The sequence below is a fragment of the Solanum pennellii genome, chromosome 4, assembly GCF_001406875.1.
Source record: "Solanum pennellii chromosome 4, SPENNV200".
Taxonomy (NCBI): Eukaryota; Viridiplantae; Streptophyta; class Magnoliopsida; order Solanales; family Solanaceae; genus Solanum; species Solanum pennellii.
This window is the reverse complement of record NC_028640.1, coordinates 77,172,479-77,189,676: the sequence shown is the minus strand read 5'-3', so window position 1 is coordinate 77,189,676 and position 17,198 is coordinate 77,172,479. Positions and strand designations below refer to the sequence as shown.

Sequence of the window (17,198 nt, the reverse complement as noted above, 5' to 3'; positions counted from 1 at the left end):
GGTCAAACGAGCCCCGAAGCGAGCATACCCCTCATTTCGACGATTTTCGTGTGCTATAGCAAACCATTTTTTGGGTGATCCGGATTCCGACGTCAAAAATGCCAAATGTTTTTTGTGGACGTCCATCAAAACCTTGTCTATGCAGACGGTTGGCCCTCACAGCCAGTCCGACCCATTTGGAAGGTCAAACGAGCCCCAAAGCGAGCATCCCCTCATTTTGACGATTTTCGTGTGCTATAGCAAACCATTATTTGGGTGATCCGGATTTCGACGTCAAAAATGCCAAATTTTTTTGTGGACGTCCGTCAAGACCTTGTCTATGTAGCCAGTTGGCCCTCACGGCCACTTCGACCCATTTTGAAGGTCAAACGAGCCCCGAAGCGAGCATACCCCTCATTTCGACGATTTTCGTGTTCTATAGCCAACGATTTTTTGGGTGATCCAGATTCCGACATCAAAAATGCCAAAAGTTTTTGTGGACGTCCTTCAAGACCTTGGCTATGTAGAAGGTTGGCCCTCACGGAAGGTCTGACCAATTTTCACGGTCAAACGAGCCCCGAAGCGTGCATACCCTTCATTTCGACAATTTTCGTGTGCTATAGCAAACCATTTTTTGGGTTATCCGGATTCCGACGTCAAATATGCCAAATTTTTTTTGTGGACGTCCGTCAAGACCTTGTCTATGTAGCCGGTTAGCCCTCACGGCTAGTCCGACCCATTTTGAAGGTTAAACGAGCCCCGAAGCGGCATACCCCTCATTTCAACGATTTTTTTTTTAGTTTGAAGTTTAAATTTTCACAAGTACCCCCTTAAAGTCACATTTCGTGAAACTTCAAATGGCTATAGATTTTTCCTCGAGCATCTTTTGGGGGCGATTGTTTTTTTAAACTTGCTTATTTTTTTGATATCTACGCGATAGACCCATTATCTTTGATCGATTTGATTTTCGTTTTTTCCTTATAATTTTGCCCTATATATGGTCAAAAACCGATAAACGTAAAACTATAAGTCCTATGGCAGGGTGTGGTATTTTTTCGCGTAGATATCAAAAAAATAATTTTGTCGGAAAAAAATTGGCTCGATCGGACATTGGATGCGCATTTTATGTCCGTTTGAAGTTCAAATTTTTACAACTACCGCTTTAAAGTCACATTTCGTGAAACTTCAAATGGCCTTAGATTTTTCCTCTAGCATCTTTTGGGGGAGATTCTTTTTTTTAAAATTGCTTATTTTTTTTAGATCAAAGCGGTAGACCCAATCCCTTTGACCGATTTGACTTTCGTTTTTTCCTTATTGTTTTGCCCAATATATGATCAAAAATTGATAAATGTAAAACTATAAGTCGTATGACAGTGCGTGATATTTTTTCGCGTAGATATCGAAAAAATAATCAGGTGGAAAAAAATTGACTCGATCGGACATCGAACGAGCGTTTTATGTCCGTTTTAAATTCAAATTTTCACATGTACATCTTTAAAGTCACATTTCGTGAAAATTCAAATGGCTGTAGATTTTTCCTCGAGCATCTTTTGGGGGCGATTCTTTTTTTAAACTTCCTTATTTTTTTTATATCTACGCGGTAGATCCAATACCTTTGACCGATTTGACTTTCATTTTTTCTTATGATTTTGCCCTATTTATGGTCAAAAACCGATAAACGTAAAACTATAAGTTCTATGGCAGGGCGTGGTATTTTTTTGCTTAGATATCAAAAAAATAATCAGGTTGGAAAAAAATCGGCTGGATCGGACCTCGAATTCGTGTTTTATGTCCGTTTGAAGTTCAAAATTTCACAAGTACATCTTTAAAGTTACATTTCGGAAACTTCAAATGAACGTAGATTTTTCCTCGAGCATATTTTGGGGGCGATTCTTTTTATTGTTTAAAGATGAACAATTTAAAATACAAAATATTTAGTGAATATGAAAACAAGATCACAAAAAATCTCACAAAATACTTGTTGACTTCGAATTTACCGTTATCAATGGGTGAAAAATCTTTTGAATTAATTGTGAGATTTCTTGAACGAAGTGTATGAAATTGAAAGAATTGATTTTCTTGAACAAGGAAAGAAAATAACAATTGTAAAAAAAAATGGAAGAGAGAGAAATGAGCGACTTGGAATAAAACCTAGATAAAGGGGTAAGTTGGTAATGATGATAATTTATTTGCCGGATGATAGAGTTAAAATGTTTTTCGTACAAAATCAACTCGTGCCTCTTCCATAAAATGTTTTTCATTATTTGCGTACAAAGTGCAGCCACGTAACGGGGAATGGTGGAAAAAATAATAAGGGCCAGATAAATAATGGAATTAGTGAGAAATTATGCAATATTGGCAAGGTGATACATTCGTTGTTGCTCCACCTGTACTTCCTACCCTTTCCGTAAGTTTCTCCACCGGCAGCGTCTGTCAGGATGAGTTCTTCCGTGGCATCATTCACGGCCAATCATCATGTTATGCTGCCTTCCTGCGCCGATGCGGTTCGGCTTTCAGGAGCTAATAGCTCCGGCGGACGGAGAGTTAAGTTAAGACTAAATCTTCCTCGAGCAGCTCAGGTGGAGGCGAGGCCTCAACTAGTACCAGCAATTAGAGATGTAGCCGGGAACAGTAATGTTACTGGGCGAACCCTTCAAGTTGGTCCATCTAGCAGAGATCGAGCCGACGATATGCAATCTGAAGCCAGAGCTATGACACGTGCTGTGGATGCTTCTGTTTATAGCCCTAATTTGTTATCCAGCAAGTATGGCACTCGCCCAATTAAGGTAAATCTCTAAATAACGAACTTAAATTGATTTCGCTTCAGACTAGAAATTTAGATGCAAGTCCAATTAGTTTGATTGCTTTGTAGGTACTGAGAAGAGCTCTTCAAATATTCAATGGACTTGGTTCATTCGCCCTAAAAGTTTGGCTTGACCAGTTGAACGGGGAGCTTGATCGGAAAATGAGATTGCGTGCCATTGAACTTAGGCAGACTTTCACCAGATTGGGGCCTACATTTGTTAAAATTGGTCAGGGTTTATCCACTAGGCCTGATTTATGCCCACCCGAGTACCTTGAGGAGCTCTCGGAGCTGCAGGTATTTTCTCCCTGCCTGCTTCTTTCCTGTATTGTGAATGCGTGTCCTAATATTTTCCTTGTGGAATTTCCGTGAATTTCCATTACAAACATAATTTTGGCTTAGTTAGTATAGTTCACTGTGTGCTGGGAAATGAGTGACCTAGGTTGGTTTTGGGTTGGTTATGAATGGACTGAGCAAAAATGGGTTAAATAAAACCAACAGGCGCATATTTAATGGGAGCTGAAAACTGGTAGATTGATGGAATAATCAAACAGCATTTTCTTGTAATATTTCGCAAAAACCATTTCATGCATTAGAATCCATGTTTTTCTATTTGACCATTTTCCGCATCTTTTGTGATGCTTTGCAATGTCGATTCTTCCTGGAGAATTTTTGGTTCCTTTTTGCATCTTTTTCTCTTGTTTAGGCCTTTAGTGTCCAATTCCCTCAAGAACTCCTACATATCAAAACATATGAATATTACAATCCATACAGTTAACACTAATAGAACACAATAATAAAAATACGGAATGTGAGGCAAAGAATATATGCATTTTTGCCCGAACATCAGTATACCACTTATATATGGCCAAGTTGGCCTTGTTATTATCAATGGAATCTTTTATTTGATTGAAAAGCAAAATGAAAGGTGGAAATACACTAGGCTAATCACTATTTATCCTTACCTTACTTTTTCTTTGTATATCGGGTAAATTGACTTTCTACTGAAAACCTTGAGATATAACTTGTTATCAGCTAATATTGTTTCTAACTGAAATACAACCTTTGATTGCCCAAATAAACTTGACCTTTTTAACTACTGAGCAGGATGCTTTGCCAACATTTCCAGATGCACAAGCATTTTCATGCATTGAGAGAGAGTTGGGTCGTCCGCTTGAAACTATCTACTCATCTATATCTCCATCGCCTATTGCTGCAGCCAGTCTTGGTCAAGTTTATAAAGCTCAACTGAAGTACTCGGGCCAGGTCGTTGCTGTGAAGGTGCAACGGCCAGGTATTGAAGAAGCAATAGGATTAGACTTCTACCTAATAAGGGGAGTAGGCATACTGATTAATAAATATGTTGACATAATTTCGAGTGACATTGTTGCTCTTATTGATGAATTTGCTCGCAGAGTTTATCAAGAGCTCAACTATGTACAGGTTAGTTTTGAAACACTCTTAGATAATTCTTTAAATGGATGCATATTGGATGATTTAACTTTATATATCTGGAGTCAAGGTAGTGTTGAAGAAGAAGAGCAGCATAGTTGATAAACTTCTACAACATTCCTCTGGGTTTGAATGTTAATTTTGACAGGTTAATGCAGGAAGGGCAGAATGCAAGGAGATTTAAAAAGTTGTACGCTGACAAAGAAGATGTTCTTGTTCCCGATATTTTTTGGGACTATACAAGTGGGAAGGTATTAACGATGGAGTGGGTTGAAGGTGTCAAGTTGAACGAGCAAGAAGCTATTGAGAGGCAAGGGCTAAAGGTTTTGGATCTAGTAAATACGGGCATCCAATGCAGTCTCAGACAGCTGCTTGAGTATGGTTATTTTCATGCTGATCCTCATCCTGGGAACCTTTTGGCGACACCTGAGGGGAAGCTTGCTTTTCTTGATTTTGGGATGATGAGTGAAACTCCTGAAGAAGCAAGATTTGCTATTATTGGTCATGTTGTTCACATGGTCAATCGGGATTATGAAGCGATGGCTCGTGACTACTATGCTTTAGACTTTTTGTCTCCCAATGTGGATGTTTCTCCAATTGTACCAGCATTACGAGACTTCTTCGATGATGCACTTAATTCAACAGTAAGCGAACTTAACTTCAAAACACTTGTAGATGGTCTGGGTGCTGTGTTATATCAATATCCCTTTAATGGTGAGTTGCTAGTCTTGCAATCAAATGTATGCTGATCAATATTGAAATGCTTAACGGATAAACTTTAAGAAGATATCGTTGCAAATAATAAGTCAAGTCAATTGTTTGTACCGTGCCTGACATTGCTGCCTTGGCTGTTTGAAATTCATGCAGTTCCGGCTTATTACGCATTGATTTTGAGATCTCTCACTGTTTTAGAAGGTTTAGCATTATATGCTGATCCTAAGTTTAAAGTACTGGCTGCTTCATATCCATATTTTGCTAAAAGGCTTCTTACAGATCCTAATCCATATCTGAGAGATGCTCTCATTGAGTTACTTTTCAAGGATGGGAAATTCAGGCAGGCTTCACTTTTCCGTTTTTTGCTCCTTAACTAAACTTAGCTCATTCTTCTGATGCGCTGCTAACAACATGAAGCTCTTACTCTTGGTTATTACAGGTGGAGTAGACTTGAAAACTTGCTTGTCCAGGGAAAGAAAGACAGGGACTTTTCTGCAAAAGATGCGTTGCAACCTGTCCTGAAGTTGTTGTTGGGTCCAGATGGTAAAGAATTAAGGGATTTGGTTATCAAAGAAGCAATCCGTGTCAGTGAAGCAATTATTCTGGGTTCAGCTATTGAATCATTTAATTCTGTTCCTGGTCCCATGAGGACTTTTGTTTTCAATGGAAATGCAAGTGGTCCCTTTACAATAAGTGCTGCTGAGCAACAGAGCTTAATGGAACTTAGGGCACAGGTGATCAAGATATGGGGACTATTGCAATCCTCAGAGAATTTTGATCCGAATCTTTTGCAACCAATTTTGCAGGTTAGAAGCACTCTCTTTCCATGTAATGTAATTTTAATAGTTGGAATCAAGTGGTTCATGTAGGGATGGAATGGGGTGGTTCAAGGCGGGGGCGGGGTGGGTTGAGCTTAACCTGCAAATTCTTTAATCCTCCCCGCATAACAACTTTTTTTTCATTTTCAACCTACACCACCTTGCGTAGTTTCTTTTAATATTTTCTTTTTCTAGTTAAGTTTGATATAAAAGTAAAATGCATACAAATAAGTTCATTTTTTTCATTAAGATGTATTAGTTTATTAGATAATGACTTAAAAACTTATATTTTGGAGGTCAATTAAGGAACATGTAAGAGATTGTATTAACTTTTATTGAACCATTTTCATTTACTATCTTGAATATTTTAGTAGCTTTAAAGAAATTATCTTAAGATATATGTTTTATCACTCTTATAACAATAAAAATTTGAAATTAAGTTTCAACCCACTTAAACTCACATTTACCCGCAACCCACTTCAACCCGCCCCACACAACCTTAAAAAACCGCCCCGCCCCGCCCCATTGTCATCCCTATGTTCATGTGTTCTTAGCTGAGTAATGCAAAGATGGTTTCACACATAAATGATATATATACCCATAATTATACATGGATCTTTTTGTTTTGAAATGCACTTGCCCATTGTTCTTCATTTAGTTGGGTGGTGTGGGAGGGCGGGAAAAGGCTTTGTTGGTAAAGCATGATGCTTACTAGTGTTATATACCATTGTAATTGCATTGATGTGTTGTTCAGCATTTGGTGTTTTCGCCATATTCAAGCTTCTAAGTCGGTGTTGGGTATGTGTTCCAACCGAACTCCATTGAAGAAGGGTTTTGTATTTCTGAAGCTAAGAGTTTGTCCTTGTTGCTAATTGGTAAACCATACTTGAGCAGGTACTTCAAGAACCAGAAGCACGCAGTATTGGAGGGCGCGTAGTTGGTGGAATATCTCAACGTCTTGCAGCGCGCTTACTGCAACAAGTTCTTCGTGCACCTGAAAGAACTGCTGCTGCATAATTGTGTCCTGAACTTTAATATAATGTAACTGTCCATAAACATATTTTAACCTGTCAAAGGAAGGTCATATAGAATATAAATCACATCAGATGCAACAATCAATAATTCAAGGCAATTGTCTTTTAATTTCCTAAGTTGGGTTAAATATAAAATCGAAATGTGCTCGAGTTGCAGACAGGCAAGGAAGATGTCTAGAACTCAGACAACTTATAGAAAAATCTCAATACATTTGGGGCTTATTTACATTCACTCTCGGAAGTTTTTTCAATTACAAAAATCTTGGGATGTGTTATTGTTCTTGGATACATTCCTTGGTGGTCTAATACATTACCTAATGGAAGGGATGTGTCTGAGAGGTGGGAGAAATATATCTTAGAGGAATAAGTATATATATATGTACTTTTGTAAAATTTTTAAATGACAGGAAATTTTAGAGATTATAATATTTTAAGTTATCTATTTATGTAACTTTTAGCAGATTTTTGTAATTATATAGACGAGATAAATGAAAAGTGAGAGCTAGATTTTTTTAAAAAAAAAAGTGAAGTAGGCTACTTGCCAAAAAATAATTTTAATCTCTACTCGAAGCTATTAAAATGCAAGGAGAAAATATGAAGAGTGCTACATTATAAATTCATGTATGAAACATAGATATATAGCTAGAGAACTCTATATAGCTATTGCAAAGAATAAAGGGCAACATTCACGTATAGCAAACATAAAATTTATATTTATATGTTTTAGCAAAGTTTGCACAATTGCACTCTATAGCAAACATATAAATGTATAATTCTCTATACATATACAATAGAAGTGAATTGTATAAAACAAAGTGTATAAAACGAGAAAAAGAAAGAGACTTGGGCAGAGAAATCTATAAAAACGAAGTTTATAAAAAGAATTATATAATTATAAGTGTATAGAACGATTATATACAATTTGAATTTGTATAAAATGAGAAAGAGAGAAAGGCAAAAGAGACTTTGGCAGAGAATATACAATTGAATCGAATTGTGTAAAACGAGAAAGAGAGAAATTATATACAATTTGAATTTGTATAAAACGATAAAGAGAGAAAGGCAAAAGAAATTAGGCAGGAGATTATTTTTATTGTAAAATTATAAGTGTATAGGATGAAAATATATGTATTTACATGTGCATATATAATTTTTGAAAAATTACATGAATTAATACATTTTTGAAAATAATTACTGATTTTAGCGATACTTTTTGTTTATTACCATTTATAGCAATACTGTGATAAATATGTAATATGTATTAAAAGTGAATTATGTATGCAATATATTTGAATTATAATTGTTTTTGAAATATCTTATGTTTGTTTGGTAAAAAATTGTCACATTGTATTATAAGTGTATTAAAATGTGTGATAAATACATTATCCATCATTAAAACTTGTATTATATGTGAATAAGGTGTTCTTTGTAATATGTATTAAACTTGTATTATAAATGAATTAAAAGTGATCAAGTGAAAAAAAAAATGTTATTGCTATAACTGGTATTATGTAAGTTTCTCTATAATTTTCTCTCGCTTTATACAAACTGAAACGCAATTTATACATTTCGCTTCTGTTTGTATAAGCGAGAGACGTGAGGGTGGCGAGCGAGATTATGGAGAGTGGCGAGCGAGATATAGAAGAGGGGAACAAAAATATATATATTTATATAATTTCCTCTAGTTTATACAAATAGAAACATGTTTTATACACTTGTGTTTGTATAAAAGTGAGAGGAAGTGAGTGAGAGATGGAGCGAGAGTTTGAGTAAGAGAGCTAACTGACAAACAGTTTGCTACGGGACACAATAAAATCAAAGGATGGCTATATTAATTTGATTTTTAGTTTGTCACTATATACAATTTTCCCTAGAATAAAACCACAATTGAGCAGTACAAAAGTTTGTTAACAAAAGATAATTAAGCCTGTGTTTATTCTAGGACTCCTTTAAAATAAATTGTCAACCAAATTAGAGAGAGAAAATAACTTAATTATTTTTGTATATTTGGGTTTTGAAAATAAAATCCTTTATTGATTAACTTATAAGTTTTAGCCTAAAATAGGAAAATAAGTTTAATATCATAAATCAATTAGTAAGTATCGTTTATTGAGCAACTTTCACGTATAGCAAATACAAAATTATATTTGTATGTGATAGCAAAGATTGTATAATTACACTTCATAGCCAAACATAAATATGTATATTTCGCTATACATATGCAAAAAAACAGTTGTATTATTCATTATACATATACAAAAGAAAGCAGTTGTACACAAAAGATCAATTATATAATTTGTGTATGTATAAAACGAGAAAGATAGAAAGGCAAAAGAAAAGTGGTAGGGAAATATTTGTATTGTATAATTATAAGTGAATAGGACGAAGATATATATATTTGCATGTGTATATACAATTTTCTCTCGCTTTATACAAATAGAACACAATATATACATTTCGTTCATGTCAATATGATGTTTCTTATATGAGATTCTTATTATTATCACTTCAATAATTGCAATCATTATCATCAACAAACTAATTTTTATTAACCTCCATTTCTCTTTCAAAAATGTATCTTTTATAGAAGTTTGGAATAGTGACCACCTTTAGTATTGTTTTGATCTAATGGATAGTTTTCTCTAGGTCATTCTCTTGGATACAAGATATCACAGAGATCCTTTGTCTAGTGATGAAAATATCTTAGGAGATGCACAATGGATGTGGTTGGAGAGGGAGTTGAAAGGTCCTCCTACAACTATTACTCATTTATTCAGATATCAAATATGTTTTCTTCTTGACCTTTGTATAAGTCATTCATTTACTCTAGGGAACATATGGCTTGCACTTGAGGAGATATTTATAGTTATCAAGTTCAAATGTGAATCATTGCTATTATAATTTTCTGGGTTTTGAAATCATAAGTGTACGATGTGTATTAATTCAGTATATGTAAGAGATAAGTCCTACCTTCTAATTGATAGTAACTCAGGATACCTAACTAGTTTAATATGAAGGGAGTCTCCCTTCTAATTACAGATAATTATCTAATTCCTATTTTAAATATCAGATTTAGTAGTTCTTGTTCTGTAGGACACTGCTGTAACTTACTCCTTGTATTTAGGTTATGTTTAGATAGGTCTTATCCATTTCTTAGTTTACCTCTTTGCTACAGGAGTTGTATAAAATCTATTTATACCCGAAGTACAATCAATAAAGTATCTCTCTAACTTCATTCTATTGCTAGCTATATAATTTATCTGGTATCAAAGCCAATTAACCCGTGCGAATATTTTTTATCGATAAGCCCTCCCACCATGATGGGTCAACAGTCAACACCAACTCAACAATTGTTCAGTTTGATTCTGTCACCTAGTTACCAATCATATTAATTGGTAGGCAATATTTTTTCCTTAGGAAAGCTCAAATATCCATTATTATGTGTGGAAACAACCTTTATAGCCATCTCGATGGTTCTCTCCCTGCCCTACTCAAACAATGACTTAAAAATAATGAAGATGTCAAAAAAAATAAAAAAGAATATTGATTTTGTTTCATGATATCGCCAAGATCAACCAACTCAAAACACTATATTGACCTCAGTTGATCTTACAGTTGCAACTACAATCACTTCCAAGGCTGCTTGGGATGCTTTGCACACTGCATGTGCAACAGTGCAAACAAAAATCTTTAGTCTACACGATCGTCTGACTCTTCTCTTCAAGGAATTCCATTGATTATCTCTACCAAATTCGATCTCTTTGTAATGAACTTGCCACTGATCTCCTTTGTTTAATGAGGAATTTATTGTCAAAATTCTCATTGGACCTGGACTCGAATTCCATGAAATCTCTATTGAACTACTACTACCCGTGCAAGAGATTCTATTGTCTCTTATTCAGATCTTTATGAAAAGTACTAAAGCATGAAGAAACCAAGAGGTCGCTATTAACACCAATTATTGTTGTTATTGCCCAAAAATGAAACGCACATCCTAGTCAAGGTAACAACTCTTATAGAAGAGAATTCAAAATACAATGAAGTAAATATATAAAGAAGCCAAAGGAATTTACCATGTACTATAGTTACAACTCAGCATAATTAATTGGGAAAAGGGTCTGATATACCCCTCAACTTTGTCATTTAGAGCTGATATACCCCTTGTTATGAAAGTGGCTCATATATACCCCTACTCGTAAACAAATGGCTCACATATACCCTTTTCCTCTAACAAAAATGAAAAAAAAAATAATTTTAATCTAAATTTTTATTATTTTTTTTCAAAAAATATAATCCCATATGAGTAAATTTAATCCTCGTCAAACATATTTTTTTGACTTTTTTTTGTTTCAATGACTAATTTATAATTATTATTTTGATAATCAAATTTATTTATGTTTCACTAATATTCTTGTAAAACATATTGTAGATGACCAAATTTTTTCTTCGAATACGAAATTAAATTACAATACACACAAAAAAAATTGTTTAATTTTTTTTCTCTTTAAACTAAGGAATGAAAGAAAAAAACAAAATAAGAATAAGAAACTCAAATAGTTATAATAAAAGAAGTCAAAAAATAATTTATGTATGAAAAAAATTGAAATATACCTTGAATTTTGATAGAAGAATCATATATACTCCTAAATAATTTTTTTAAAAAAAATTAGAAGTAATAAATATAAATTTTAAACTAATTTATTAACTTCCGTTAAATGAAGGGTATATGTGAGCCATTTTGTAATGGAAGGGGTATATATGAGCCGTTTGTATAACGGTAAGGGCATATATGAGCCACTTTTATAACGAGGGGTATATCAGCTCCAAATGACAAAATTGAGGGGTATATCAGACCATTTTCCCTAATTAATTTGTAAGCACGGAAATTCAGATAAACCCTCTTCAGGTACCCTAGTACAGTCCATGATGGTCAAATTCCATTTTTTTTTTAAATTGGTAATTTGGCATGATTGTCAAATTCCATTATAATGGTGTTGTTAGTAAAATGTCATTTTAACTTCCTTGTGAAATTATTATCTTGCAGTGGCAGTAGCTACTATAATTTTAGTTATTTTACTCAAGTAGTTGGAAAATTAGAGAAAAGCATATATATTTCAACTATGTGACTTCAAGTAACCAATTAGAATAGTATGAAACATGATTTACGTTAGATGCAATAATAAATACTTGGAGAAAATAATTCTAATTTGCTTGAGAAAATACCAAATCCTTTTATATACGAGACTTATCATTGCAGTTGTCACTGGGGCATTCCTACTTTGAGGGTCAATTAGTAGATATCCGTGTGTAATTCTACCTTAGCAACTTTTATGGCCTTTTACATTCGGAGGGGCTTCCTTTGGAAGAATTTTTAAACTTAGTAAGATTGAATTCAGTCACTACATATAATAAGAATGGTGGGCTAGGGGTGAAGACTCAAATGCTTATGGAGATACTCTTTTTGTGGAGAATGGTAAGTATGGATTACCAAGGAAACACTCTATCCTAAAGGACATGGCATCTGGAAGGTTTGTGATACTATGAGGCTTGACACCTGCATTCATGTTGGTATGGAAAGAGCACCAGTCTCCTTTTAAAGAGAGATTCCTCAATCTATTTGGGTGGTCTCTAATCCCCAAGCAACGGTCCATAGTTGCTGGTCCGAACAAAGATAAACATCATTTTCAGAAGACCTTTCAATGACTGGGAAAGTCATGATTTCTGCTCTCTTTTGTTATCTCTACTGCCTACACTTCAAAGCAAACCCGGCAGTCTGATGTGGGCAGGAGTCAAAGTTGATCACTTCTCTATTAAATCTGGATATCTGCAGTTCTCTAGGATCAGCCCCTGTAGCTGTGGAAAGGTCAAATGTTTTACCTGGTTGGTCGCAAAGGATTTTGTTTTAGCCCACAGAAATCTCCAAATATGAGGCCTCAATAATAGCCAAATTAAGCACACGGATCATCCTTTTCTCCATTGCAAATTCACTATTCAGCTATGGAACATCTTTAACATTTTAGGCCTTTAATTGGACTCTGTATCTGCTGCATTGCTGGCACAAAAAAGGTCCAAGTAAACAACTTGATCCCTGCAGCTTTATGTTTATCTACTTGGATGGTTAGAAGAGCTAGGATTTTCGAGAGCAATAGTGAACTGTATTTGTAGTTAAATACAGATGTATCTCCTTACATTTTGGTGCAACATAGCTTTAATTGGTGGTGTAGAAGCTATGCTTGATTTTTTAGCACATTCAAAAGTATGTACACTTCTCAGCATCTTCTTGACGTTGCAATACATAAACACTATCTTTTACTGATCAAGAAAAAGTTATGATACACATCTCCTAGTGACTGAAGAAAAGAGAGCTTTTGGGGGGTGGGGAAGATTTGTGCCATGGTAGACCCTTCTTCTCTTTCTTCATTTTGAACTTCTTTTTTTTTTTTTTTTTTATTTAGCTAGTCCTAATTGGCAAGAGAATTGCTGACTAGAGCAACTTGAAATTTGACATATCCTACTGTCTTAAAAAAAATAGATTAAAAAATTGTGATTTCTGATAACACCTGCTTCAGTTTTGTTGGCTTTTCCTTGGGTAACATGTTTATGCAGAAGTGAGATTTACTTTATCTAGTTTCATCCACACATGATGGATTTAGTTGTTTTCCTTGTACAGAGGGAAGGGGTTTTCTTCATAAGTGGAGATGTTCACTTTGGAGAAATTGCAAGATATAATTGTGCAGCTGGTTATCCCTTATGACATAACATCAAGTGACCTTACTCAAGCGGTGGAGAAAGCAGTATCTCCACCACTGCGTTTCATTGCCAGAATTTTGGCATGGTTAACTCCAGCTATAATGAGAATAAAGGACAAAAGCTGCAGATACCGCTCGTGCACTTATGGTTTAACATTTCTTACCCATTTTCCTGTGCCCTTTTAAAAATATGTACTATGACAGCTTTTGTGTCTAGATAATTAGTCTTCAGTATGTGGATATAATCTAGGTCAACCAAACGTTGGTACCATTGAGATCAATTGGGATTCAAATCCAGTAGATTTGAAGTTTCATGTCAGAGATGAAAAGGGGTTGCCAGTTAGTGCATTGAAAATCTCATTATCACAACTCCAAGGCCGAAAGATGGACTCTGAAATGACCATTGGCTTGGGAAAATTCCAGAAGTATTGCTCTCTTTTAGTTGACTTACCATGGTTTGTCAGATACCGGCTGGCAATATTTTTCTTTTCCGCTTTAGCTGGTAATTACCCTCAAACTCGTCATTTTCGTTATTACTGATATTCTGATTGATGTGTTTATAATTAAAAGTTAACTCCCTTAAACAAATATAGATAACCATACAAACTGATTATACTTCTAGCTTATTGTTTACTTGCATGTCTATTCTTGTTCTCTCCTCTGCACACACATTGCTTTAATCTGCATTTGTGAAAAATGCCACCTACCACTTAATTCCGTATGCTGGCTTTCCATACTGCTACACCATGTTCTTGCTCTTCTTTTTTGTTTGCCGCCTACGCAAAATTTTGTCTCTGTTTCCTTCGTGTGAAGGTGGTGTCAAGGTAAGAGTAATGAATTATTAAAGAATTGGAAGGATCTTATGGCTTTGTGTCCCATCTGCGCGGGAATTAATGCATGAATATGAAATTGGAAAGAATTTTCTTTAGCAAATAGGAAGTAGTAACCAGAAGCAGTCTTCCCCTTCAATGAAAGGTGCATTACTTTTCACTGTGATTAATATATATAGAGTGCTTAATGTGGAAATGTATGAAAATTATTAGGCTTATTAAGGATCAATTAGCTGGAAAACGAGCAAAGAAGATAATCCGAAGGGTCATACAGTGGAGAAAGTTTTGTATGACTGAAAAGAGATGTTCATGAATGCTAGACAGAAGATTTGCTGCAGAACCAAAAACCTCCACCTCAGAATTCTGATGTAATTAACTACACTAACAAAAAAGATGTCAAAGATTTTAGTGCATCAAAGAGTTCACCTTGCAACTGTTGGGTTTTAAAGGTGTGAACAGGAAATGAAGGGTTGTGACTCTCCTAGGAGTTCACCTTGCAACTATTAGGAATATGTCTCCAACTTAGAAAACTCAAGTAAACACATAATTTTTTGCATAAAAGATGTCTAAAAAGTAACCCCTCTGTGGTGTGGTGGTCCGATGGAGAGAAAGGAATGCTAGAGTTTCTGTAGACAAAAAGGCAATTTAGTTAATTTTGAACAAAAGTGATTTGCTTAGTTTTTGGTGTAACAAGGCCATGGCAAATGTGTTTGAGCCGGAAGCTTTTGTTGACTTAATACCTTGTCTCCAAAATATGGATAAAACAAACCTGGACTAATAACTCTTCCAATGTATAGCCATAGCATTGTTCCTTTTCTCCTAAAAGGAATTCCACTCCCTTGCCACCATTTAACTTCTTTGAAAAAGGCAGCCATGCCATCTTTAACTTTTATTATCAGTAATGAGCCATTAAGTGTTCCTCATCTGACTTTTTTATAAGTTCTTTGTTTCCGAAATCCATAGTCACTATTTAACAAGAAAAAAGAATATATTGGGTTAAAGTGATAAACCATATACTATTATACTTTCCATGTGTGTGGTAACCAAGGTGTTGTGATTGACCAAAAGTTAATTAATGAAAAAAGGCGCAACGTGAGAAGAAATACAAATACATATGTTTAGTCCAAGACCAATATATATATATGACCAATGATTTTTTATTATAAAGTGAAGTATTGATTGTTTAGAACCTTGCGAGGTGAAGCGCTCAACAATTTTTGAGCCTCACTTCAGGGCTTAAGCGCGCTTAAAGCGTGCCTTTGATAACACTGATAAGGATATGACCTTAGATAAGAGGGTATGTAGGTCGCAGATTATGGTAAGAAGGTTAGTAGGTAGTTGAGCTTTGACTCGCTTTGCGACTGGTTTAGGCTTGGTGGGAGCCTAGAAGCGCTGTGCCTGTGTCTGTTGTAGTATTAGTCTTGTACATGTATTTTCTTTTTAGTTTCTGCATTATCCCGTTGTTGTTAATGTTTTTTTTTTTTCTCTGAATGCTTTGTACTACCTTCCTTATTGATTGACATGTTTTCTTCACTGCCGTATTCCTTTTCGTTTACTTTGATTTGTTATATTTGAGTTGAGGATCTTTCAGATTTCCCCAAGGTATAATTAAGATTTGCATATATTCTACCCTCCCTAGACCCCACTTGTGGAATTACACACATAGAGCCTAAATCAGTATAAAGATTCCTAATGTAGAACTAACCCTGTTCTCATTCTTTAGGAGAGTGCAAAGAAGTGATAAAAACGATAACTTAGTTATTGAATTAGGCGTAAATAGAGTGTGACGTACGAATGAATGGCCAAAGTACATTAAGAAATCCAGGCTCTTTTGCCTGCTGAAGACTTTGTTAACATTTTAGGCCGTACTAGGTTGAAGGTATTGGTTCAACTTGGTTAATAGCTTAATATTAATATACCTTTTCATGTTGAATTTCCATGTCCTGATTGTGTTGGTTCCAATTTTTGAGGTGTTGCTTCTATCAACCATAGGATTCCTCTGCGCTGTCAGGTCATGCTGCAGGATATGGCATTGCAAATACAAGTATGATCGAAAATTTTGAGTGCTTGAGATAAAATGCTGGCTGTGGTTGAGTGATACTACCACTATATATCTCACAGCAAGATCATATGTTTTTATTGAGAAAAGTTGAAATAAATAGCAAGGGTAACAACGTTAGGACTTTGGTTTGTTCCTGTATGATTGCTCGAATACAAATTATACGAACACAAAGGCTAAAAAGCGAGAAGAGAAGAAAAACCAGGTACATATTACATTTAATTAATTACAAAAAACTAATGTCAGCAACTTATTACATCTCTTTCTTTAAACACCTCGTATAGATTTTCTTTTGTAAAGTTGCAATCAACTTTTGTTATACATTTAAGGCATATTTGTCGCACCTCCAGATCATTATTAGGGATTCAATACTCTCTTCTTTCTTCTTCTTCTTCTTATGATTAGTGGTTTTATGTGAGCATTTTATTTCAGTTTCATATTCTAACAAGAGATATACACAACACATGTGTCTAGTTTTCTCAACTCAAAAATTGGGTCAAATGGACATGAGATTATAGCACTTCTACATGTATATATACGAGTTATATGTTAAAATATAAACTCAACTACGAAGTTAGTGTGTGGTTCATTCTATATAATTTTCAATATTTACAAATGTAGTTAGTGTGTGGTCCGTTTGAACACTATGGCTTCTCTAGTATTACTAAAATGGCTATTAATATCAAAAGATCTCGGCATTCTAGATCTTTTGAGATAAATACATAAAACCCAATTATTGCATGACATTTAGCACTAGCTA

General features: G+C 34.8%; 2 protein-coding genes across 2 annotated transcripts; both read left to right on the top strand.

Moving 5' to 3' along the window:
* Positions 1 to 2,259: 2,259 nt before the first annotated feature.
* On the top strand, positions 2,260 to 7,032 carry LOC107017822 (protein ACTIVITY OF BC1 COMPLEX KINASE 3, chloroplastic). Its single transcript, XM_015218094.2, has 7 exons — positions 2,260 to 2,765; positions 2,852 to 3,079; positions 3,890 to 4,225; positions 4,393 to 4,948; positions 5,102 to 5,288; positions 5,388 to 5,754; positions 6,661 to 7,032. Exons 1-7 carry the CDS (start codon positions 2,418 to 2,420, stop codon positions 6,781 to 6,783), a joined length of 2,145 nt encoding a protein of 714 aa, XP_015073580.1. The 5' UTR covers positions 2,260 to 2,417; the 3' UTR covers positions 6,784 to 7,032.
* A 6,170-nt stretch (positions 7,033 to 13,202) lies between these two features.
* Positions 13,203 to 16,798, top strand: LOC107016257. The gene is given in 4 exon segments (XM_015216744.2): positions 13,203 to 13,547; positions 13,549 to 13,697; positions 13,800 to 14,051; positions 16,350 to 16,798. Coding segments are annotated over 4 exon segments (588 nt in total). The 5' UTR covers positions 13,203 to 13,440; the 3' UTR covers positions 16,430 to 16,798.
* The last annotated feature ends 400 nt before the right edge of the window (positions 16,799 to 17,198 follow it).

Coding starts and splice junctions, on each gene's coding strand:
- LOC107017822 (XM_015218094.2), top strand. CDS start 2,418: ATGAGTTCTTCCGTGGCATCATTCACGGCCAATCATCATGTTATGCTG. Junction 4,226..4,392: donor AAGAGCTCAACTATGTACAG/GTTAGTTTTGAA, acceptor AGGTTAATGCAG/GAAGGGCAGAATGCAAGGAG. Junction 4,949..5,101: donor ATATCAATATCCCTTTAATG/GTGAGTTGCTAG, acceptor AAATTCATGCAG/TTCCGGCTTATTACGCATTG.